This window comes from Drosophila takahashii, chromosome 3R (genome assembly GCF_030179915.1).
Source record: "Drosophila takahashii strain IR98-3 E-12201 chromosome 3R, DtakHiC1v2, whole genome shotgun sequence".
In the NCBI taxonomy this organism is placed as follows: domain Eukaryota; kingdom Metazoa; phylum Arthropoda; class Insecta; order Diptera; family Drosophilidae; genus Drosophila; species Drosophila takahashii.
Genome location: NC_091681.1, coordinates 10,258,550 through 10,284,392, shown reverse-complemented (window position 1 = coordinate 10,284,392; position 25,843 = coordinate 10,258,550). Strand labels below are relative to the sequence as shown.

Sequence of the window (25,843 nt, the reverse complement as noted above, 5' to 3'; positions counted from 1 at the left end):
TTGGCCAGTTGATACAAAAAGGGGAATACAAAGCGTTTCTCCTCCCAATATTCCATTATGTCGCAGGTCAGGCTAATGGGTTTTGAAATAAAATACAAATCATGGGATAAGCCATTTTTTTAAAAGTGGTTAAAAAAATTTGCAAAAAATCGTGGAGGTAGTTTTAATAGCCTCTTAAACGGCTGTGAAATCAGATTGGAGAAAAGTCTTACAGGAGGCCCGCGAGGCTGTTTTGAGTTTTATTTTGAGCAAAAAAAATAAAAATCATCAATAAAAATTATTTTTGAGTCCTATTTTTTTTGATCAAAAATAATTATTATGCTCTAAGTAAAATATAAAAATTGAATTTTAATCATTACAAAGTAATTTTTATTATTTAACTTATAATGATTACGGTCCCTGTTTTACACTCTTTAACATTTGTATCTGCTTCTATGAAAATGTTAGCATTTACAATTATTTTTAGCATAGCATGCTTTTGGGGATTTCGTATACTACTATTCTTTAGAATGGATTGGATTTAAAGCAGGGAACGAAAATAACTGTTATTGTAAATTTTTCATACAAAAAAATCACGCACTTAGAAGGGTCCTAAACATTTTTTAAATACACCACAATTTTTATTAGCCATTGTAGTTTACAAATCCGTAATGATTTTTATTTTTTGATTTTTATAATAAAAATCAAAAAATAACTTATTTTTTGATTTTTATGAATAACAGTTATTCCCTTGACATTTTTGAAAAAATGAAATAATTAAAAAAAAACATGATACCCGTGCTTTTTATAACTTACTAAAAATTTGTTCAAAAAGGCAACCGCACATATTTTATACCTATATTTTTTTTAAATTTTGTTTACCCACAAAATCGCCATAGATCAAGTTTGAGTTTTATTTTTGATCACGACGAATAACTGTTATTTGTCAACTTTTATTATAAAACTCAAAAAATAACAGTCATTCTTTGAGTTTTACTTTACAAATCAGAAAATAACTGTTAAAGTGTGATTTTTAAAATAAAACTTATAACAGTTACGTTCCCTGATTTAAAGTATCTGTAAGTGGTTTCTTTATATTTTATTATAACCTCTTAAAGCATATTACTTTAAAGATTAGGGAACTACAATAGTCTAAAAAATATATATAAGTCTAAATGGATTCTACTGAAACAACTGAGGTTCCAAGGGTGAATTCACATCCATCCATAGTTGGGTTTTTAACAGGAAAATGCTTTAAGCCAACTACGAAATGACTTGTTTCCGGCGCTATAAGTCCAACGTAAAATATTGAAAGAATTCTTGTTCGCAGTATATAAAATTGGCAAATTGGCTTATTTAAACTTATTAACAAAGTTCTTTGTTACATTGTTATAATTTTTCCCATATTTTTTAACGCGCATTTATAGTTAAAATATAAATTGTAAAGAATATACAAATTAGCGATAAATCAGTGTAATTTGTATTGTTTTTAGCTTTTTTAGTTCGTGTTTGGATTCTTTTCATTCTTTATTGACCGTCTCATTATATCTTTTCTTCTGAAAAGGAGATAACACTCTATAGATAAATATATAAGGAACAAAATAAAAATAACAGTAAGTATTGAAAAAGAAAAATCCAAAAAAAATTGTTATTTTCGGTCATAAATTTGTTTCTTTTTAAAATTGTAACATTTCTGGTTATTTCCATGGGAGCCGTAGGATGTAGGGGTAGATTCGTTTCGTTCCAACTTATATACTTATATACTTATATACCTGCAATAAAATGAAGATATTTGGAAAAGAATCATCCTGAAAGCTTTAAAACTGAGAGACTATTTTGGATAGAATATAAGTCTTTACTGCGTTGAAAACTTCTGATTGACATCATAATACCCTTCGAAAGGATATACAAATGGGATATTTAAACAATCTTTCGAAGATTTTTACTCCATTGTTCCAAAGGGTTTAAACCAACAGTTTGCTCGCCAATACTGAAACCTTTAAAGACTGCCCTATATAAATTGACCTGGCCTGATTATACATACACTCCATGTTTTGATTTTAAATGTCACATAAAAGTTAAATTCAATTAAATTGACTAAATACTTTTGACTATATAATTCATCAACTAATTTGAGTATCCTTGGATAATTTTTAAGGACATATTAATATGAAAAAAAAAGTATTTTTTAAGTATTTTTTGGTATTTTTAATTATGCCTTTTGGGTTAAAAAAAATCATCTAATAAAACGAGGGAAAAAATTGTCGCATGCGACATGTATCGTGTGACAGTCACTTCAATGCACAAATAAAGAACACTATAAAACAAACTGCATTAAAATATTCGTTCACGTTTTGAAACAATTGAAATAAAACCAACTTTTTTTACAAATACTTCTTTCAAAATTTCGCGTTTATAGCCGTTTTCCAGCTATAATAGCAGCTTTTTTCAAAAGTGGTATTAGTAAAGTTTTTATATTAAGCTGTTTTACACCATCTTAGGGTCTTTTTCTCGTCCGGATGATGTATTTATTGTAGACTTTAAACTCTGAAATCACACGTTTTCAAGGTTTTTCCCTACATTAAGGGAGGAGTCCTGAAAGATTCACGAAAAAATTCGAATAAATGCAGTACACCAAGATAAATGAAAAAAACGAGTAATTTGAGTACGAAAGTTTTTAAAATAAGAATAAGAATAAGAATCAGTTCATCTTTAAATTAAAATTCAACCACAAAATGCGAGGAATCAAGGCAATTGTTGTATATAAAGGTACCGACATCATATCCTGGCCGCGACATTTTTATTTCTTTTATATTTTTTAAATAGGTTTTTTTTTGTAAATAGGTAGCTTCTAATTGATTATTTTACTTTTTAAATCCTTAAATAAATGGTTTAAATATAAATAAATACAGTTGGTATGCTAGCGCTTTGGTCGAAAGTTCAAGTGACTTCTTTAGTCAACGCATTTTAAAAAGCATGCTTTGGTAAAGCCCTTTCAGCAGTGCGAGTAGACGCGGGTTTAAACCGAGGTCGGAGTAAGAGTTTTCCTAACTATCTCTTAAATCGTTACCAAAAGTTTTTCCTGAATTGAAATTACATTTAAAATATGCCTTAACTGAAATAAAATAAAACTCAAATTGTTAAGTAAAGCCTTTTAAATACACACCATAAAATTTGATTGTTAAAATTGACCTATACGGATAGTTTGGTGGGTGTGTATTTGTTTGTTGTGAAAGTAACTATTTAATTGGTAGAATTGACCATTTTTGTGGTTGGGGACTGTTTGAAAAATATGTTGGTTAGTTTTAGCAATTTTTTTTTTGTGTCTTCAAAAGTTCTTTAATTTAGAATTTTTCAATCTTAAATTAAGAATTTTTCGGTCTTGAATTATTCGTACTGGATTTGAAATTTTCATTCTTGGACCAAGAAGCAAGGAGGCGCAAATAAAATATCTGCTCCGATAGTCCGATCGAAAGATATTATAATTCTAATCATTTTCAGAAGTCGATTAGTTAAGAAGAATTTAGGGTGAAAGTAAAACTAAGACCATTTTGAAAATTAAAGTTAAGAACAACGGTGAAGCATTGTAATCTAAATGTTACTTTTTCTGTATTAAAACACGCGTTAGACCATCGGTCTGATAACTTCTGATATTAAACAAATTTCTCTTGACCATATATTTTAGTCGCTTGGCTGCTTATTTTAAAGGGTATCTGATAGTCGAGATACTCAATAAGAGACATGGCTAAAACGGCTCGGCTAGTGATGCTAATCCAGAGCACATAAACTTTATTTTGTATTCCTTTATAGAGGCAGCCAAAGGTGTTTCAAATAATTATAAACAAGAGATTCATACAATTTGAATACAATTATACTTGCAGTTTGTTGGGATTAAGTATTTAAATGTTGCAAATAACATAAACATGTATAATTAGATAATAAAAATTAGCTTTTTTATAAACCTAAGCTTAAATAGAAATATTTACATTCACTTTTCAATATGGCAATTATTCTATAAATAACATTCCAGAATCAGACGAACCTAATAGCGTCAGCAAAATACGCAAATTTATGAATCGAATAAAATAGAAAAGCCTGCAGAGTATCTGAGCTTCAGCAATGTGGCAGCGCGCTTTTCCCCTTTGTTTTTATATAGGAGTGCGATGGAGCGACGGAGCGCTCAGTCGTTTTTCGTTCGTTGCCGAGTTAAGTTCACCGCGATTCCACCTCTGATCTGCGGAGTAGGCAACGGTTTGTGGCAGTTTGTTTCAAATTTCCGTGCGGCTGTAGCTGGAGCGCTGTGTAAATTAATTGCTTGCTAAATAGTTAAACAAACCAAAGTCAATAAAGCATAAACTACGAATGGAAGAATGCCCAGTTCTGTTTAGACGCTTGTAATCTTTTGACGAATGTTTGATTTAAGTCTTGAGTCTCAGTCAAGTGTTTACTAAATGCAATTAATTCTCTTTAACAGCCATCAACCTCTCGTTAACTAAAAAATTCCGAAAAAAGTCAGACTTGTCGCCCAGTAAAATATATATAGTCAGCCCCACAAAATCCAAACCGAAGCGGCCAGCATGCAGACAGTCATAAAGTAAGTATGGCCACCTCCTCGAAATATTTCGATTCCTGCTTTTTCCGAACACCCAATCCCGAACCCAAGTGGTGTTGCACAGGCGGTTTCACTAGCCATCCTATCCACTCGGCATTCAGCCACATATCTGAGGTGGCTATGTGTAAAAAGAAAGCTGCGCATGATGATTATTGAAAACACGTTTCGAGGGGCCTTCAGCTTATCATTGGGTCTGGGCCCACCGAATCGGACACACAGAAAGAAATTTTAAAATCATATTTAAAGTAAAAGGGCAGCTTCTTACTTCTTTTGTTATTTTTTCTTAAATGTAAAATGCTTATGAATATTCAACCTAAGAAACATAATGAAATTCAAATCATGCTTAAGTTCCAAAATGATAATATTTTTTGTCTGTGGAGTGGCAATGACAAACATAAAACTAAATCCAGCTCCCGGCAAATCTTCGGCTGCCTTTTGCTTGACATTTTGGGGTGCATCGATGGATATTCGAAAACGAGTTTCAGTTGGCCGAGGTTCACTTTTGAGTGGGATCGGTGTTAATCGAGTTCAGTCAACCAAGTCTTTGGGAAGCTCCACATACGATACGAGCCTGAGAGATTAATTAGTGGGGAACGCACTTTAATCAACGATTTCTAACACAATGAATTTGGATGCATTCATCTGCAATGACACTTTTAATGATCAATTTGTGCGTGTCCCTGCAATTGAATTGCAATCGCATGATCATTTTAATTTTGTGGGATGAACCCGAGAAATCTTCAATGCGTTTCCTACTTCATTATTGCCGTGGTATGGCCTGCCATTAGATGTTTTGTGCAGGGACGCTTAGCCGGAATCATTTAAGGTGCATAACTACCGGTTCCCACAACCCACAGCTCATTGTTCTGTGGAGTAGGAAACCTATTGTATACTGATACCAATTGTTACGAAATAACCCTAAAAGTTTAACTATTGTACTGCCAATGGCACTGAGTTTGTTCAATGGCTGTGTTTTGAAAGCAAACAAGAATATTTGCTAAAGATAAGAAATTCTACAAATCTCAGGATTGACTCAACCCTGCTGGCATTGTTTACAAGTTAATTAAAATGTTTGCTCTCGGCCAAAATCTTGGGATAATCGAAACCGCATAAACACACCGATTCGGCGTATCAGCTGTGTACATCTCAGGCCGATCACGTTTTCTACTTATATTTTGAGGGTAAACAAAACACATATTTATCTTTTATTATTTTTATTCGATTAAGGTGTAGTCAAATATTCGTAAACTTTGCCTTTGCGAATTTTTCTAGGTCAGCATTGCGTAACCCCGCTTGTTTTGCTTTCTTTGAATGCTTCGTGGCCTGATCAGTCTTATATGAATATCTCTCAAAGTCGATATAAATCATGAGGCTCGGCATTTGGTCAAAACAACCATAAAATGTCTTGTAGACCCCCGTAAAAGGGAGGAATACAAAACAAAGTCACACCTTTGATAGAAATGCCTATCCGGTTTTACTATTTGACTAATACAGAATGTCTTTATTTTTCAAAGTTTTTTTTTAAGGTTTTTGGGGCACAAACTGAACTTAACGAAAAACCAAGCGCTTTCGGAATATGAATAGTTGATTCTCTTGTTGGGCTTGGGCTTAAGTTTTTTACAGCTGGGCAGCTATTTGCTCAAATTGCATAATTAAATGCACGCAGACCTTAGTGCAACTCCAATTATGGTCAGCACAGTTTTCTTGGCCATGCGGTTGCGTTTTCTTGGCTTTTCGTTTTCTTTTTCCATGCACCGCTGAAGGTAACTTCTGCGGTTTACAGATACTCCGCCACCCTCCGGCATTAACTGACCTTTCCCCTCTTTTATTGCCAAGAAAACTGGAGGGTTACGCAAAAAAAAACCGCTCGATGATATGAGTTATGTATTTCTGGGGACAAGATCGCCGGAGTTTGGCCTTCAAGCGCTTCAAGTGGATTCTAATCATGTTGGGCAAGCACTTTCTCTCTGGTCGAATTTTCAATTCGCCGCCCAACGAAATCTTTTGGAGAAAGCGGATTCGATCTCGCAGGTTTATTCTAATTTTCGTGAGCTGAATGCTGGTAAGAAGCTTAGGTCTTTGAGTTTCTTCATAAAAAAATGGCAGATTATTTTATTATCTTCTTCTTCTTCTTCTTATTATCTTCTGTGCAAGCGGGACCACCTATTCTGGACTTTAAGTTTTTACGATATTCAATTGATTGAAAAATGACGTCCAATGGTGAATTTTTTAGACGTTGTGGCTTACGTTGTTTTGCTTTTTAATATTCTCTTATAAGCTTAATAGTTTTCACTTGAAACTTCAAGGGTATATACTAACAGGGTTATAAAAAAGATTTATATTTTTTTCGATTTCGTTGATTTTGTTGGTGTTTTATCATCGGTGCAAATAAAAATATTGTTAAACCGAGAAATTGGAATCCTTTTAAGGGAAAGTTCGAATTGTTTGTAAAAACGGTCTTCCTGATCAATTGTGATCTTAACACTTGGTTCTTCAGTGCAATTCGACACGTTTTGGTAATCAAATTATCCTGATCTCTTCCGCAATTCCATTCTTCAAACGAACTCAGAGTTATTATATTTGACAGTTGTTTGTTAACATTAACCCCAGTAATTTATCGTTTAAGTGGGAGTGTTTGGCCTGGTATTGGAGTAACTCTGCTCGCTTCCTCATGAAGCGCACGTGAGGCGATGAAAACCAGGCCAACGGCAGCCGTAATTCAGGCAGGCGGGAAGATTTTGGAGCGTGTAGCTCACGTAATAGTCCGGTATTTTATTCGGCTTTCTTCCCTTTCACGTTCTCGTTCTTCTGGCTTTGATTGCTGTAAGCGGCTTATTACTCATTTGGCACATAATAAAATCAAAATAATTTGCGCGTTTGTCAGGCTGATGATTGATCGTCGCGACTTCGGGACTCTAAAGTACTTCGAGTTCTTAAGGAAATTGTACGCAATTGTTGGATGGCTTTGGGGGTTAACGAAACCCGGGAACGTGCCACAAGTCAGGTGGTAATAAGGAATTTGCCGGTAAATAATACAGGTAATATTATTGAGTTGCTGGTCTTTATTTCTTTGTGTATTCGCATTAAAAATTACTTAATTTCGTTATTGATAAGTCAATACTTGAGGTCAAATTGCGAGTTAAAAATTTCGCCGACACTCGTAACGCTAAATGCATATTAAATAGTGAACTTGAGCCCATTGTGTGTCGATATCAGTCGCCAGTACAATTTTGTTTTCTGACCATTTCCATTTTGTTTGTCATGCAAGGCGCCATTTGCAATGGCAATGCTGCTTCAGCCTTGCGACATCTGGCAACCACGGCGGTCGCCGCCATTCGGCCTTGCCAGTGGCTCCACGCGGCCATTGAATCACCCGCCCACCAGTGTGGCCCCATCTCTCCTTGCATTCCCATACCCATTCCCTTCATCGGGCATCCCATCCTGCGATTTGTTTGCCTTAGCTGTGGCGCCTAGCGTTTTTCCGCTCTTCCGCCTTCCTTCCTGCCCGCAGCCCCATTAAAGGTGGAAAATTAAGTGGCACGGCACTGGGCAAATTGCATTGTCGCTGGCTTCTTCTTCCTGCTGCAAATTGCCCTCTTCCTGCTAATAAGTGGATTTCAAAGGTTTGTCGTCGCAGGCTGCATCTGTTGCTCCGGGACAGTCGCCTTGGCCAAGATTCATCGCCGTGCCGCGGCAAATCCACTTAGGCCAGCCAAGTTCAAGCCCACGAGCTAATGAAATTTATTGGCGTTTTGCCACTGCACTGTGGTTAATAGAGCCCAGTTCCCTGAAAAGGTCATATATCATAAAATGGAGGGTATTAATCATACCGAACTAACACTAGCCACAAATCAAAATCTTTTTTCGACAACTTGACATCTCTTCCTTAGAGTCTTTCTTATTTATTTAACATTTGTATTGATAAGTCAACAGTTTTTTTGGGACTTTAGCATTAGCCGGTTAGGATCCACTTGCCAAATATATCTCAGTTGCAGTCCGTGACCTCTTAATGAGTGCACAAGCTGAAAAGCGGACAGTGGGGCTCAGTTAAGAGGAATCCCAGATCACAGACTGCTCGAAATTTTCGTGGGGCAATTAAAAGCGCGCATCAACAATTCGGGCAAGTAAGTAACGCCTGAATCTTAGTCGCCATCGCCATCGCATCTCTCGCTCAACGAAATTAAAATGTATTAGGTAATTGTGTCTGTGGCACAAATTAACACTTGAAAGGCAATTTGTCGTAGCACTTTGTTTGGGCATTACGAAAAACCCAGCAGCAGCAAAAGCGGCGAGTGGCTACTGGGAAAATGAGGCAACCAGTTGCACGTGTCGTCGTAAGGAATCAGCAAAATGATTAAATCACTAACTGATCGAATATGTTTTGGTCAGTTTTACAACTGAAAGCGTGATGCATTCTTTTGCAGCTGGATTGACCGATCTTACGAGCCCGTCAACTGTCGAACATCAGTTTCCGCAAGTGATTAATTGAAATAAGTGCACTCAAAGTAACACTTTTTACAAGAACAATTTTAAAAGTAGTCAAACTATTGAAAGGGATTTCCAGCTGTCGAAATTTTAGGGATTTGGGGGATAAATACCCGCAATTGTGTGAAAAGTTCAAAGAAATATGAAAATTAAAAAAATTGTCAATAAAAAAGTTTGTTCTGACATCCCCCCACAACCAAATCCTGGATCCGCCACTGATTAAAGCAGTTACACTATTAATAAAACTGATTTACTATTTTTAAATGTCTGTAAAGTGGTGTGGTTATTTCTGTTCCGCAGTAGAGATATTAAGCCCTAATGTGTCTCACTAAGTCTAAGTACATAGACAATTGCAAAGTATTTGCGAATTAGTTTTAGTCGTTGAGCGTGAGGAATCTTAGCTTATAGCTATCATCATCAATTTGCGAGTGAGCCGAAGAGGCAGGAGTAACTGCTTTTTGGGTCAGGGAAGAAGAGGTAACGAAACTTTAAATGGGTGGCTGTCAATCAGGGCTTGGCATATTAATAAAAACAACGACAACGGACACCGAAAACTATCAAAAACATATTAAGAGCTAAACAATAAAAACTGAAACGTAAAAGTTGCCAAACGTCACTCGCACAGCCGCTCACAGATACACGGCACACATGTGCGATTTCACGTGTGCATATTAGGCCAGTATGTTTTGTTTTTTATTTACCTTCCCAGGGAGGCGGTGACGTTCGAATAGGGTGCCAGTGCCACGTCAATGGCAGAGGCACGCCGCCTGCACTTGACACATTTATTGGGCAACGCAGTCCGCAGACAAAAGCGGGGCTTCAAACTGGCCGCCCTATTGACATGGGCCCAGTTCCATCCCCCTTTCGCCCGCCCGGCCACTTACATAATGTTGGCAACACTTGTGTATTCACAGCCGAGAGAGTGCGCCGCGATACCCAAGACACCCCGGCTGTAGCCACATCTTTAGCACGTCCATCGGCATCGGAATCGGAATTGGAATCGCATCATTCGAGGCGGATTCTTGCCGATCGCCGGAACTCCGAAGGTCGTGATCTCCGCCTGCGATAAAACGGGCAAAGGAGAGGCACGATCTGTCCCCAGACTCACTTAATTGGCTAGGATTGTGCTGAGCAATGATCAGTAGTCATATCTCATATTTGGCAGCTCCGAGATTACGAGCGGGTTATACAACTGGAAACTTACAAGCTTACTAATTAGTAAGATGCATTCAATCAAGTTAAATTCGTGTTTACTCCCACGTCAAAAACTAACAGATAGATCTTCCTCCCCAGCTTATGTTTTTTGTTATTTTTTTTCGGAACTTCGGAATTATAGTTTAACATGAAAACCATCATTAAGTTGTTCGAAGATAAATTACCAAAAGACTCCGAAGTTTATGCCACAGCTTGCAAATTTATGAATTATAATTCATAACTAACATTATTATGTAGAAAAGGCGGAAATGCCTGTAATGCTGTCTGCCAATCTATCCACTGGAATTATTTTTAGAAGAACTCGGTATATTGTTAGGTGCATTATTCAGTTCAATTGCCAAAACGAGAATATTAAGATTTAGATAGCTGGTTTTATTACGGGCATTATTTCGCATCCGTGTTAGGAAATCCAGAATTGACTGCACTTCGATTTGAGGCCGAGCCGCAGTGTCGTTCAACTTTGTAAACTCCGTGTCATTACGTGCAATTAATCGCTGGCCAAAAAATGGTTAAATCATTTACGGAACTGGTTTGCTGACTGACTTTACTTTATCTTACGAAATGTCGAAATTCTTGCGAGTTTTTGCCGGTGTGTAATTCATTAACCGGCCAGTACTCGATAATACACTCCAGTTCCAAAATAAGAACCCTGAATAAATTAGAAGTACCATTAGGCACTTTTTATAAATATTCAGAAATATTAAATTCGTTTGTTTGAAGATGGGTCATATCCGCTGTGCAAAGTACGTGCATAAATAAATATGAATTATTTAAAGAATCCCTAGAACACGCGTATTAATCATGACCTGTCTAGTCATTAAACTTTTTTGGTGCTTGCGATTTTGTGTCATTAGCGTTAGGGAAAAAGTTCAGCTACATTAAACCGGATGATTGATTTGAAGGTGGTGACTCGAGCGTATTTGTTTGGATGAATGTTCAACTATGACGGTTTCCAGTGGGGCGAGGCCTGATCCGTGGATCTGCCCAGCGGATCTGACCTTTTCCCTTTGCTGGCCATAAACGGATTTATTCACGACCCGTGACTTGATCGCCTATTAAACGCATCTTCGCTCTGATCCGGCGTAATATCATTTTGGCGTTATTGTGTTACAACTTTTCACAATAATTGAAGCGTGCAAAAACTCAGCTCTTTTTGTGTATCTATTTTTGTTACGCTACTGTTTGTGTCGATTCCGCTGAGATACTCTTACATACGCTTTGACCACGGAAATGGGTGGGCATTTAAAAGCGTTCTCTCTCGAATAACACCAAACACAAATACTGAAATGTCGTAACGAGTTCGAAGCCCAAAATGACTTTTCAAACTTGTGTGCTCAAAATTTAACCAGTTGAACAGCGGAATAACAACAATAATTATGGCTATAAATTGGCAATTCAACTGCCTCTGGGGCAAGAGGGGAAATCGGAAGTTGGCCAACAATTACATACAGCGTGCAGCACGTTCAGGGTCTAAGCAATCCGCTGGGACAAAAAGATAAAAAAATATTATTAATTGTATTAATTTATTTATATATTTTTGTATTAAGAATCAATAAACAAAATGCTGTAATACAAATCAGTTAAATTGTTAAGTAATAATAAAAACACAAAAGGTTCACCAACAAAAGTTCAAAAAGCTTATAAGCTTTGAGGTCTAGATATTATTTAAAGATCATTAGTTTTTTTATATTATGTCTATCTATTTCTGTTGCACCCAATTCCTGCCATGTAGTGTGGATTAAAAATGTGCAGTGGAACGGAAAGCTGCGGTGAAACTAAGCACATCACAACGCAAGCTTTTTTTCTGTATTTTGCTTTAACCCTGACTACTTGTTTGTTCTACAGGAACCCCAACTGGTGGCGTCGTCGCACCAAGTTGGAAAGAAGTCTGCTGGTGATCAGCGGCATCCTCTTCGTGGCAGCCGCCGCCGGATTCGGACTGTGGATAAGCGATGCCCTGAAGGCGGCCAGTCCGCCGGAGAATCCGCAGGCCACGGCCCTGCACGGCGACAGCACCACCATCAACAAGGTGCCCATGGGCACGGCCTCGAAGGGCAAGGCGGGCGACTCGAGTGAGGTGTGCCTCACCCAGGAGTGCATCCACACGGCGTCCACGGTGCTGCGGAAGATGAGGCCCGAGGTGGAGCCGTGCGACAACTTCTACGAGTTCGCCTGCGGCACCTACCTCGAGGAGGAGAACATCCCCGACGACAAGGTCTCGATCAGCACCTTCTCGGTGATCTCCGACAAGCTGCAGGAGCAGCTGAAGGACATCATCACCGCGGAGCGACCCGAATCGGAGCCCAAGCACTTCCGACTGCCCAACCTGCTGTACAAGGCCTGCATGAACAAGAGTGAGTAGTGTCATGGTGGAACTGTACAAGGTGGTCTCGTCAGCTCTGCTGAGGACGTTAAATACGTTTTCTGTCTCTCTTAAAAGATAGAATGAGATAGCTAGATAGAGACTGGCACAAATAACGTGCTCAAAAGAGGGCGGCTCTCGCGACGAGACCACCTTGTTTAGTTTCACCATGAGTAGTGTAATACGACATTCACTTCATTAGCAAAGAATTTAAATACTTAACAAAAGCTTAAGATTAGAATTGTATACATAACCAAGAAGTATTCAGTTTGAATCATATCCAACCCATCATTTAGTTAATAACAATTTTCGAGAACTTTAATAATCGTTTGTTTTCCTACTCAGCTCTTATCGAGACGCTGGGGGCTGAGCCCATAACTCGAGTGGCTGAGAAGCTGGGCGGCTGGCCGCTGATCAAGGGAGATACCTGGAACGCAGACGACAGCTGGACCTGGCAGGAGCAGGTCAAGAAGTTCCGCTCCGCCGGATTCAGCATGGACTACATCATCGACTTCTCGATCGGAGTGGATCTGCAGAACAGCACCAAGCGTCTTATAGATGTGAGCATTGATGAATTCATATTTAAATGATTCCCTATAAATATAATTTCCCTAAATTCCAGTTGGACCAGTCGGCTCTTGCCCTGAGTCGCGAGTACTTGGTGAAGGGCTTCAACGAGACTCTCGTGACAGCCTACTACGAGTATATGGTGGACATAGCCGTGCTCTTCGGGGCCAACAAGGATCTGGCCAAGACGGAACTGCTGAGCTCGCTGGAGTTCGAGATTGCCCTGGCCAATGTGAGTATGAGATATGGGTGATCCCAAGTCCACGACTAATCCACAAGCTTCTCCCGTAGATCTCGTGGCCAAATGAGAAGCGTCGCAACTCCTCGGAACTGTACAATCTGAGGACTCCCGCGCAGCTGCAGGCCGCCTATCCCTACGTCCAATGGGTGGACTACATGAACGCCCTGCTGCCGGAGGGTCTGAGTGTGGCCGAGGACGAGATGATCAACCTGTCGGTGCCCAGCTTCTTCGAGGACCTCGGCAAGCTGCTGGCCAAGACGCCGAAGCGCGTGATCGCCAACTACATGTTCTGGCGCATCCACGGGTTCTCGGTGGGATTCCTGACCGAGGAGTTCCGCAAGCGGCAGCTGCAGTACGCCACCGCCCTCTCCGGTCGCCAGGAGCAGGAGGCCCGCTGGAAGGAGTGCGTGGACATCGCCACCGGCAGGTTAGTGGGGGTCACCATCACCCCATCCCAGGGTCAAGGTCATCAAGGGTTGCCTGTATCTCCTATCTCGTATCTCTGCCCTGTTTCTGTATCTTCTTTTGATTTCTTTGTGATTTTGCAGCATGGATGAAGTATCCGAAGAAGATTTCGATAGGTACTTATTTAGAGAAATGCATTTAACGTTGTCTTGAAAAATGAGCAACTAACCCACGCACAACAAAAAGCACACACACATATCATGCACAGTCAAAGGACACACTAAACAAAACACACGCATGCTTAAAAACCGATTTGTCATATAATTTTGATCGATTTGGAACTGGTCACTCAAATAATTGGTTAGGAATTCAAAGAAAGTTCGAAAAGATAAAAATTGGTATTACATAAACTTATTAGGTGAATTCATAAATGTGTTTATAATAATTTATCACTTTCAATTCAAACTTCATAAGAATTGGTTCGTCGAACTTTTTTTTATATTTATTGTGGACAATTCTTGACATATTTCCTCTAATCAGTAAGAAATTATTACTGTTTACCGGATTTCATTTTCATTTCAAATTTCCCAAAGGTAACATATATCTTTGTAATAGTCATTTGCAAGGTCATTAATGGCAAAAGTGTATAAAATTAGGGAAGCAAGGTGTTTGCAGTACATTTTAGAAGCGGTATCTCATATTCGGGGAAGTCGACTTAATCATCATTTTAGAGAACCATTAAGCAAATCCACCATTACATTTTTTTTACATAATTGGTATGCATTAAAGTGGAATATTTTAAGGTCAAGTGGTAGTCAAGGTTTTTTGGTAAGAGGCCATAATTATGGACATTGGTAATCATTAGTCGAAAGGTGATCATCTATGCGAGTGTGCACTTTGATCAAGTCCCCCCACTTTGTTCTATCGCACACTGTGCTCGCAGCATTTCGATCCGATCAACTCAGATCCCAATCTTCTGTCCTAATATGCATGTTCATTTTGTGTTTCACTTTCACGCCAACTCTTCAACCCACCATTTTAATATCTGCACACCTCAACAACCTCCAACAACCGACATCACATTGAATCGAAACCGCCACCACGCGCCATCTAATCAATCGGTTATCAAATCGAATCCCAGCCTTGGCATATCCGTGGGATCGCTCTACGTCCGCAAGCACTTCCACAAGGACTCGAAGGCCAATGCCCTGGAGATGGTCGACGACATCCGCAGCGTGTTCAACGACATTCTGGACGAGGTCAACTGGATGGACGCCAAGACGAAGAAGGAGGCCAAGGAGAAGCTGCACAGCATGGCCACCCACATCGGTTATCCGGACGAGATGCTCGACAACGAGAAGCTGGCCGCGTACTACGCCAAGCTGGACATCGACCCCGACAAGTACTTCGAGTCCTTCCTGGGCATGAACATCTTCGGCACGGACTACTCCTTCAACAAGCTGCGCCTGCCGGTCAACAAGACGGACTGGGTGCGCCACGCTCGTCCTGCGATCGTGAACGCCTTCTATTCCTCCCTGGAAAACAGTATTCGTAAGACATTCTACATCTCTTCAGAAAGCTTATAGAATGGTTTTCCCTGACCTGTTCCAATTTTCTATAGAATTCCCGGCTGGCATCCTGCAGGGACACTTCTTCAATGCCCAGCGTCCCAAGTATATGAACTTTGGCGCCATTGGCTACGTGATTGGCCACGAGATCACCCACGGCTTTGACGATCAGGGTCGCCAGTTCGATGTGAAGGGCAATCTGCGGGACTGGTGGCAGCCGGATACCCAGAAGGCCTATCTGGCCAAGGCGAAGTGCATCATCGAGCAGTATGGCAACTACACCGAGAGGGCCACGGGCCTGAACGTAAGAGATTCTTCTCAGAAGGGCGGACAAGACCTAAAGTTTCCTTTCTCGACAGTTGAACGGCATCAACACCCAGGGTGAGAACATCGCCGATAACGGTGGCGTCAAGGAGTCGTACATCGCCTACCGAAGATGGGTTGAGAAGCACGGACCGGAGCCCAAGCTTCCCGGCCTGGACTACACCCCGGAGCAGATGTTTTGGCTGGCAGCCGGCCAAACCTGGTGTGCTAAATACCGTAAAGGTAGGAAAATGTTAAGAAACATCTAATACTAGTTGTTTCATTAGGTGTGAAAAATTCTAACCTTAATTCGGTAAAGATTCATACTAAATGCGTGTTATCCCTTTAGAATCTCTCAAGATGCGTATTACTACCGGCGTGCACTCACCATCCGAGTTCCGCGTTCTTGGTTCCCTCAGCAACATGAAGGACTTTGCCAAGGACTTCCAGTGTCCGGAGGGTTCGCCCATGAATCCGGTTCAGAAATGCGAAGTGTGGTAGGATCTGTTCCAGCGTAAATTACGTGCATGGAATGCCAGCGATCAAGCCCGATTCTAGAAGGGCTAATCTCAAGTAGAAATACAAATACAATACCAAGCGTATTTATGCTAAGAGTGCATTATGTAAAAATCGTATTTAATAAAAAATTTGTTTATATGTAAAGAAGTGTCATCTTATTTTAATTTCTTCCGGTTTACTTGCCCAATTTGATTGTGAAGTTGTTTGAATTATTGAACATAGGAAATCAGTAAATAGGGTTAATGGGTTATATAACATAAGGGCAGATTTCTCGTCCGCATGTTAAATTGAAAGAATTCTGCAAGCTCTTTATTCCCATACATTCTTAAGGTTTTAACCCCACTTTAAATTTAACTTGAGGTCGAGAGAACAGGCCTAAATGTAATTTTTCAGCAAAGTAGCTCTAGGCTACAAAGGGTTTAGTTGACTAAATGTCCACGATTTTTTAAAACTGTAATGTCCGTTTACACAGAGAAAATACGATTTCTTTAACTTTGTAGTGAAACCGAATTATTTACCAAATGCTTGTAAATAAATTTTAAAACCCGCGCCCTATCGATATACACGACCAATTGTTACCACACTCGATATTTCGGCTGGCCGCTATCGATAAGCCCCCGGTCGATGGGCGAAAAACCATCGCCCGCCACCCGCACTATCGATAAACCCTTTCTTGCATCCCTAACACATACTCGCAGCGTGGCTGAGTAGAAATTTTTGCGGAAATTTCCCTTGCAAATCTTCGCCAGCAGGAACAACAATGTCGGCCCTCAATCTGACCGTTCGCGTGCACCCGGTGGTGCTTTTCCAGGTGGTGGACGCCTTCGAGCGGAGGAACGCGGACTCGCACCGCGTCATCGGCACGCTGCTCGGCTCAGTGGACAAGGGGGTGGTGGAGGTGACCAACTGCTTCTGTGTGCCGCACAAGGAGCACGACGACCAGGTGGAGGCGGAACTGAGCTACGCCCTGGACATGTACGACCTCAACCGCAAGGTGAACTCCAACGAGAGCGTGGTGGGCTGGTGGGCCACCGGCAACGACGTGACGAACCACAGCTCTGTGATCCACGAGTACTACGCCCGCGAGTGCAACAACCCGGTGCATCTCACCGTGGACACCTCGCTCCAGGGTGGACGCATGGGGCTCCGCGCCTACGTCTGCATACAGCTGGGAGTGCCCGGCGGCAAGAGCGGCTGCATGTTCACACCCATTCCCGTCGAGCTGACCAGCTACGAGCCGGAGACCTTCGGACTCAAGCTGCTGCAGAAGACCGTGGGCGTGTCGCCCGCCCATCGGCCCAAGACCGTGCCGCCCATGCTGGACCTGGCCCAGATCTCAGAGGCCTCCACGAAGCTGCAGTCCCTGCTGGACCTGATCCTCAAGTACGTCGACGACGTGATCGCCCACAAGGTGACCCCGGACAACGCTGTTGGCCGCCAGCTGCTCGACCTCATCCACTCCGTGCCGCACATGACCCACGAGCAGTTCACCCAAATGTTCAACGCCAACGTGCGCAACCTCCTGCTGGTCATCACGCTCTCCCAGCTCATCAAAACACAGCTGCAGCTCAACGAGAAGCTCACCTTCCTGCCCACCGCCTAGAAGGGCGTTTGATGGTGAAGTGGGGATATCTACTAAGGGCGAAATTGTAAATTCAGATTGTATTGGATTGTGTTTTCTATCAACGGGTCTGGATAATAAACTCCTCGGTCTGCCAGAAAACCAAAAATGTGTATCGTATATGGATAATCGGAAAGTGTTTGTATTTATTCTGAATGAATTGACAACTTTCTTAATTAATTGATTCCTCTCCCTAGAGGGTTGTCACTGAAGCTTGGGAAAAGTCTATAAAGCGATTACCAATTAGTAATTATTGGGCGAACATAATTACACACAAAAAAAAAACTTGGTAAAATCAACTTTAATAATTGTCAAACAGGCCCCAACCAGCAAAATTGTCAATTCTACTAAGTAAATAGTCATTTCACAACAACAAAATACACACAATTAGCAAAGACACAAACCCCAAGCAAAAACAAAATACACGTAACTATTTTAATAGTTACGTGACTATCTTTGTTGGTCAATTTTACCAAGCAAATTTTTTTGTGTTTAGTTCCCAAAAAGCCATCACAAAAGATTTTTAATTATTTTCATCCTGTAGTTCAGCACCTCTTCTTCAAGACTCAGCTCGTTGATATAATTAAAAAGGGGAAATTCTCGTTCTTGAGTTGGGACAGCAGTCGCTCCGCATCAGCCTCGCCGTTAACCTGCTTAATCGATGACCTCCATGTAATCAAGCATCTGCCACTTATAGTTTTCCCTCTGACTCTGTTCTATAGCTTGTATAGCTAGCCCTGGTCCAGCTCAGGGCTAAGTTGTTCTTGGCCCTTAATGCTGATGAACTGCATCTCTCGCATCTCCTAAATGTGCATCACCAACAACTTATTGCGATCATTCAGAACTGATAGTTTGCTCTTTCCGAAATTTTTAAGTCGACTGATCTATTAGATCCAGGTTTTGACCTGGCTAAACTGAGTGACAATCGACTGCAATTTATCGTAAGAGTTAGCTAGGGCATTGTGGACACAAATATTATAAATTAAAGGAAAAAACAACCAAGTTTAACATTGATTACACTGTGCAACAAAATTAATGCTTTTTAAATTTACCTCGATGAATGCTATATTGTTGAAGTTTGTAAAAGTTTGTTGTTGTAACTTTTTTTGTCCAATTAGTCTTATAATACAATTATAACACAGGCCGACAAAATGTGACATGGGTCGATGTCCAGGCCTGCCACCATTTTATTTCGATAAATGAGGCTTTTCTAAGCATAAGGGGCTGTCCATATATTACGTAATCACGTTTTTGGTGATTTTTGACCCCCTCCCCCCCCTGGTGATCAAACGTAATCATTCAATAAAACCCCCCCCCCCCCCCCCCCCCCCCCCCCTTGCACAATGATTACGTAATCCCCAGAATAAAATTTTTTTGTTTTAATTTGTGGATTCAAACGGAGATGCAACCCAATCTTTAATATTGTTTATAAATGAAGTTTGGTATGACACATTCGGTTTGTCTACGCTGATATTATCCCCAACATACTCTTCGTCAAGCCATTCCAGATCTTCGCGTCCTTCGTGTGATTGAACCACTAAACATTATTTTTTTCGCCGCCCAGCCACTACAAAAATTTTTTCTTTGCTTTCCTATTTAAGTTTGTAGCAGGGACCGTAACTGTTATAAGTTTTATTTTAAAAATCACACTTTAACAGTTATTTTCTGATTTGTAAAGTAAAACTCAAGGAATAACTGTTATTTTTTGATTTTTTTGTATGAAAAATTTACAATAACACTTATTTTTGGTCCCTGGTTTGTAGATATAATTAAAGGAAAAAAGTTTTTAAATAAATTCTTTAAATAAAAAAATTAATATAAAATGATTACGTAATCATTGTACAAGACCCCCCCCTCCCCATGTAATCAAACATAATCATTTCAATGACCCCCTCCCCCCCCCTAGGTGATTACGTAATATATGGACAGCCCCTAAGTTGCCACTACGCCTATAGTCCATCAGCTCTGGTATTTGCGGTATCTTTAATTTAAGAAAATCACAAATTTTCTTCGTCTTTTGGGATATATCTTCAAGAGTGGTCAACCAATTTTGGTAATCTTTTCGGAATTAAATAGTTACATGTCTCTTTTATACGGTCGTTTTGGAAAATTCAATCTAACTGAACCACAAGAGAAGGTGGGCGCATTTAAAATTTAAAAATCACAGCAAAGTTTAAAAATCTTCATTTGTGAACAGCGTTTAAAAATTAAATAAAAATATTTTCTTCTACAATGCATTTTTGATCCAAAGACACCTTATGTCCCTAATTTTAAGGACACTCATCAGGTTTTTGTGTATTGTTTTGGAATTTTTAAAATTGTTTTTCTTACTTCCTTCACTGTGACGATTCACAAACAGTGCCCAAACCTGTCACTATTTTACGTAACTCATAACTGTTTTTAAGCACAAGTGACCCTTGCTTTAAAAATATTTATACATGGGCGTAAGCTAAAAGCTGGAGGGGGATTACACTTCAAGCATTTCAGCCCCCAAAGATTAGTAGGCTACGCTCATGTGCTTATACTCAAAGCAAAACTACTTAGATCGTTTAGAATTATGATATTTAAAATTGTGACAGGTTTGGGCACTGTTTGTGAATTGTCACTGTGAAGGAAGTAAGAAAAACAATTTTAAAAATTCCTAAACAATACACAAAAGCCTGATGAGTGTCCTAAAAATTAGGGACATAAGGTGTCTTTGGATCAAAAATGCATTGTAGAAGAAAATATTTTTATTTAATTTTTAAATGCTGTTCACAAATGAGGATTTTTTAACTTTGCTGTGACTTTAAAATTTTAAATGCGCCCACCTTCTCTTGTGGTTCAGTTAGATTGAATTTTCCAAAACGACCGTATAAAAGAGACATGTAACTATTTAATTCCGAAAAGATTACCAAAATTGGTTGACCACTCTTGAAGATATATCACAAAAGACGAAGAAAATTTGTGATTTTCTTAAATTAAAGATACCGCAAATACCAGAGCTGATGGACTATAGGCGTAGTGGCAACTTATGCTTAGAAAAGTCTCATTTATCGAAATAAAATGGTGGCAGGCCTGGACACCGACCCATGTCACATTTTGTCGGCCTGTGTAATCAATACAATATCACCAGAAAAATATAAATAACAACAACAAACTTTAAAAAACACAGGGCGGCAACTCTACTACTATTTTGAACGCAGCTGTATGCTTTTATGTTTTTTGACTATGTTTTCTTGAATTCGTTTTTCCCTTCCAAAAAAATCCTTAAATTATTCTTAGTATGGGGTTTGAAAGATAAAGAGTGTACCTTTTAAAAAACTTTACCATGAATCCGATTGCCTGTGATACCTTCGGAAAGTGGGCCAATTTCAGCATTTTTCGAATTTTAAGGTCCTTGTACTAAAAATCCTTGCGTCGGGGAACTTTTTGAAAAACGCAGTTTAACTTAGGAATTCGTAACGAATTCAAAAATATAGCATCGATCGAGGTAAATTTTGGATGTTCCATTGTGTATTAAAATATACAAAAAACAAGTTGGTTAAAAGTTAGGATCTGGGATTTATAGAAAATATGTTTTATTTGTAATACTGTTACAGATATTCAAATTTTTATATAACTTTCCTACCGATACCACCAGCATGAGACAATTCATTTAATTTTAGTTCGTTTCAACTTTTTTGGAAAAACAAGAGAGAACGCTATAGTTCTTATAGGTTCTTTGGTTTTTATTGTATTCGTTTCTACTCTGGAATTTTAATTTTTTTAGTGTTTCCGAAGCCAAAGCTTTCTTGGTTTTCATAGAATTTTAAAGAAAGGGGAAAAACCACTTTAACTCTTTTAATTACTACGCAGAACTGAGAGGATTCTCGTCCTTGCTGTGAGTATTGTTAACAGACTGCTAACGAGACCACCTTGTATAATTTTACCATGCTTCAGGTTATGACCTTATTGGCAAGACTTGGCAACACATGCATTTCAACTCCTGTTGAAATTTTCCTCAAGTAGAAGCCATTTAAAAGCACAGCTATCTTACCTCTTTTTTTTTTAGTGTTATTCATAAAAGTTATAGTTGTTAAGATGTCTGCTTATTTCCCTTGAAAAAAGAGTGTGAAACAGCCAGATTTTTCATCTTTGAAATACTTTATTTTATAACTAAGCGAAATTCAAATGTATTCTTTGATGTATTTATACAGAAAAAATATTCATATACCGATCAAGTTTAAAAGTTAATGATAAAATTCAAGAAGTGTATAGAATATACATATTTTTGATTCATATGCTTAATTACAATAAATAAGAATAACGACAATTAGAAATTAAATCATTCACGTTATATGCACATCTCATGTAGTATGTAGGTATATAATAATATGTTCTTATGTTAGTGTGTTGCGTATGGATAGGTATTTGTATATAATTTTAGGTACATTGGATACGTCGTTAGGTATTTTATGTGGGCTGAGGCGTGTAGTAAAGATAGAACACAGTAACGTTAGATTTAGAAGCGACCGAAAACTCGTACGCGAAAAGAGAAAACGACAGTATTGGTATAAAATAATGTACAATTTGTTATATGTCTGTAGATATACATATATATGTGGGCAATATACAATTTCAAAATTTTAACAACGTTCATAGAAATTTTTTCTTTTTTGTTTTATATTTTTGTCTAGTAATCTTCAACACACATTTAAATCGCATTTTGAAATTTTACTTCCACTTGGCGTAAACTTTCAGAGAGCTTGGCTTTTACATACACACAAAAAAATTTGCTTGGTAAAATTGACCAACAAAGTTAGTTACGTAACTATTAAAATAGTTACGTGTATTTTGTTTTTGCTTTGGGTTTGTGCCTTTGCTAATGGTGTGTATTTTGTTGTTGTGAAATGACAATTTACTTAGTAGAATTGACAATTTTGCTGGTTGGGGCCTGTTTGACAATTATTACAGTTGATTTTACCAAGTTTTTTTTTTGTGTGTATGTATGTATAACGTCGGATTTTCAAACATGTAGAATATCGTATATAAAAAGTTAAAATCTGAGTCAAAAAGCAATGCAGACATCAAAAAATTTCGTACTTATATAGAAGCGATTAACACTAATCTGAAACGTTTTGCTTTTGACTTTGTTTTCAACATGGATATATGTATGCAGTGTATATGCGAATTACGTCAGTAGTTAGTATCTATATATTACTAGTACAACAACAACAATCAATGTTGCAATAGCAACAAGAACAACAACAACCCCCACTTCCGACTTTGAATTGACTTCCGTTTCCTTGGCAAGGATTCAGCTAGACGCAGCTGAACTTGATGCCATCATCGCTGGAGTAGCAGTTCTGGCAATGCAGCTTGTGATTCCGGACCCGGACATCGGTTCCATTGAGGCCATCGCCCAGTTGGACGTGGCAGACGCAGCACTTGAAGCAGTTGATGTGGTAGAAGAGCAGCAGCGACTCGATGATCATGGCAGCGCCGCGACCTGTTCGAAATGAGCAAGTTTGAAAATTAGTTACAGAAATTTATTGTAGATGCACAGTAATAAAAAACCGTGGGGCGGAAAACTATTTTATTTTTCTTATTTAGCCATTCAATTAAATTTCAAACTAATATTTTTCCAATTTAACAAATCTTACGTTCCGATCCCAAGATTTTTTTTTAGTATTATAAAAACCATCACCATAAAATACCTTAAATATTAAAATTTCGCTTAGTTATGATTTAACTACGTTAATTAAGTCTTTTAAAATTACACCCAAACAATATATTTGAGCGCTTTGTGCACTTGTCGACAATTGTCGTGCGTGCAGCCCAGATCTGTCTCAGACATGTAAGTGAGATATAGAAACTTATTGGTAAAGAATATACAGGTACAAGAAGGAGGAAAGCATTTGATGATCGACAGAACACTAGTGAGTCCGAGTGCGTGTTATTCTTGTGATGCTCGCTGTGACAACAAGCCTAGAAGATGTTCTCAACGATGAACGATATAGAAGTGGGGTTTCGGGAAATAAAGAATAACGCAACACTCACAACCAACGTAGTAGCAAAGTTTACCTAATTCGTCGCCGCAATGGGAGCACTTCTTCTTGCCACTGACGCTGAGCACCTTCTCCTGGCTGCTGCTGCCGTTCGTGATGTTGGTCTTCTGCTGTTGCTGCTGCTGCTGCGTCTGCTGCTGGTAGACATTGGAGTTGCCGTTGACCTGGCTGTAGTTGCCGTTGCCATCGAAGCTGTTGGTGAGAGATTGGTTATAACGATAGCACACATTGGTGTTGGGTTGCTCAAGAGTTAGTGAACAAAAAAGAGTGGCTCACTAAACTGAGTGAGTGAACATGTTCCTTCGAACTTGTTCTTTATTGTTCACTTGTTCGTTTTTGCTCACTCGCTCTTTTTTGTTCACTTGTTCAGTTTTGCTCTCTTATTTGATCTTTTTAGTTCACTCGCTCAGTTGCTCTCTTGCTGTTTTTGGCACAAAAAGATTTTTTTTTTACTTTTAGGATGCATTTTGCATACGGGTTTACAGACAATGTGCTGCTTTCTCAGAGCCAGTGAAAAAGTTAAGGACAGAACAAGTGAACAAGAGAGCAAGTGAACAAGTGAACAATTGATCAAGTGAACATGTAAATAAACAAGTGAGCAAACTGAGTGAGTTGACTCATTGGGGAAAAAAAAAACAAGTGAACATGTTCACCCAAATGAGCAGTTTTACCCAACACTAGCACAAATCGAATCGACCTTGGCTACTCACCGCTTTCGATCGCCGATGCCTTTGCTCTGGACCCGTTCCGTCAGCGTTTGGATGATGGAGTCGGGCAGCGGCTTGCCCTTCGACTTGCTGGCCGGCATCGAGCGACGATTGAGCTGCTCGATCCGCCGCTGCTCCGCCTCCTGGAGCAGCCAGTGGTTGTTGTTGTACAGGGCTCCGCCGTAGTCCGGCATGGACTTGCGCTTCTGCTGCTGGGCGGACAGCCAAGCCGGATCGCTGGCCTGGTCGTAGCTCTTGCGCTGCTGCACCTGCACCCATCCGTCCGTGTACTTGGGCTTGGGAGTGGCGCTCAGGGCGAGCAAGGTGTTCCTGGACATATTGCTCAGGTTCTGAGCCGACTGGTGATGGTAGGCGGCGGCTGCCGACGCTTGAACGGGATATCCGGGACCAGGGATCCGAGGAGGCATTGGCGCCCCGGCGATCTTCACCAGAGATCCGCCATAGGGAACCGGCGGCTGGCGCTGCCTCGTGCTAACCGCATAGTCCGGCTCCAGGCCATGGCCATTGGCGTTCATTTGCATCGCCCTCAACGGCTTGGTGGGCGGCGTGGGTGGCAGCATCAGGCGGTTGGAGAACTCGTTCAGATCCGACATGGACTTGCGGTAGTCCGTGTCCATCTGGTGGTATGCATACATCGCCGCCTGTTGCTGCTGCTGCTGCGGCACATTGGCGTAGATCTGCTGCGGATGTGGAGGCGGCATGGGCGCCTGGATATGCTGCGGCGGTTGGAAGGCACTCAGCATGCCGTTGCCGATGCCCAGGCCGTGGTGCAGATCCTGCAGAGAGCGCCGGTTGTTCGACATTAGCATTTTTGCTCCGTGCTGCAGTTCTCGACGTGCCAGATTCTCGCGGAGCAGAAGGTTCTCGCGCTGCCGCTTCAACTCCTCCTGCTGTGGAAGGATAAGAGATTTGAATTTCAAAAACGGTTCAATCGAATGGTTTCTGTTTCTGGTTTTCCCAACAGCGGTTATTTGTTGCATTAAATTTTTCAAAAAAGTTTTGATAAATAGATAAAATATAAGTACCGCGAATTTTTTAGAAATGGATGGCCTTCAGAAGAGGATGGCACATAAACATCTTTAATTTATTTATAAAAATTTATTATGGCATTTATCTATAAATCTGATGTTTCGAATCATTCCAACCCTTTTGTAAAAAATGTTTCTTGAAAAATGCTGTTTCGTGCAGGACTCTATTACATGTAGAAAC

At 39.9% G+C, this 25,843-nt stretch overlaps 3 protein-coding genes across 9 annotated transcripts in view; 2 read left to right on the top strand and 1 right to left on the bottom strand.

The window, feature by feature from the left end:
- Window positions 1–4,156: 4,156 nt before the first annotated feature.
- Nep2 (Neprilysin 2) lies at window positions 4,157–16,403 on the top strand. Of its 3 annotated transcripts, none has more exons than XM_044394742.2 (11): window positions 4,157–4,230; window positions 4,454–4,573; window positions 12,137–12,645; window positions 12,999–13,213; window positions 13,276–13,452; window positions 13,512–13,888; window positions 14,010–14,042; window positions 15,008–15,417; window positions 15,488–15,738; window positions 15,794–15,980; window positions 16,087–16,403. In XM_044394742.2, exons 2-11 carry the CDS (start codon window positions 4,557–4,559, stop codon window positions 16,236–16,238), a joined length of 2,328 nt encoding a protein of 775 aa, XP_044250677.1. In that variant the 5' UTR covers window positions 4,157–4,230; window positions 4,454–4,556; the 3' UTR covers window positions 16,239–16,403. The 3 variants fall into 3 exon arrangements, with proteins under 3 accessions (XP_044250677.1, XP_070073258.1, XP_044250676.1); XM_044394741.2 differs by having other exon boundaries at window positions 4,164–4,281; XM_070217157.1 differs by lacking the exon at window positions 14,010–14,042.
- A 514-nt stretch (window positions 16,404–16,917) lies between these two features.
- On the top strand, window positions 16,918–17,986 carry eIF3f1 (eukaryotic translation initiation factor 3 subunit f1). Its single transcript, XM_017159923.3, has one exon. The coding sequence runs from the start codon at window positions 17,017–17,019 to the stop codon at window positions 17,857–17,859; it is 843 nt and encodes a 280-aa protein (XP_017015412.1). The 5' UTR covers window positions 16,918–17,016; the 3' UTR covers window positions 17,860–17,986.
- Window positions 17,987–21,983: 3,997 nt separating this feature from the next.
- The window catches only part of smash (smallish), a 60,820-nt gene continuing 56,960 nt past the window's right edge, over window positions 21,984–25,843 (bottom strand). For 4 of the 5 annotated variants that reach the window (XM_044394744.2, XM_070217236.1, XM_070217239.1 and 1 more), the window contains 3 exons: window positions 24,617–25,524; window positions 23,923–24,098; window positions 21,984–23,347 (listed from right to left, as the gene is read on the bottom strand). In XM_044394744.2, the coding sequence (XP_044250679.2) occupies window positions 23,160–23,347; window positions 23,923–24,098; window positions 24,617–25,524 (1,272 nt within the window). In that variant the 3' untranslated portion in view covers window positions 21,984–23,159. Of the gene's footprint in view, window positions 23,348–23,599; window positions 23,683–23,898; window positions 24,099–24,616; window positions 25,525–25,843 lie in introns of those variants that run through there. The other variant, XM_070217237.1, reaches the window with a different exon arrangement.

What these genes read in the sequence shown, in the direction of transcription:
- Nep2 (XM_044394742.2), top strand. An exon ending in CAAGGCCTGCATGAACAAGA is followed by an intron (nt 12,646 to 12,998) that starts GTGAGTAGTGTC and finishes TTTCCTACTCAG; the next exon opens with CTCTTATCGAGACGCTGGGG. An exon ending in AGAGGGCCACGGGCCTGAAC is followed by an intron (nt 15,739 to 15,793) that starts GTAAGAGATTCT and finishes CTTTCTCGACAG; the next exon opens with TTGAACGGCATCAACACCCA.
- eIF3f1 (XM_017159923.3), top strand. Translation starts at nt 17,017, where the DNA reads ATGTCGGCCCTCAATCTGACCGTTCGCGTGCACCCGGTGGTGCTTTTC.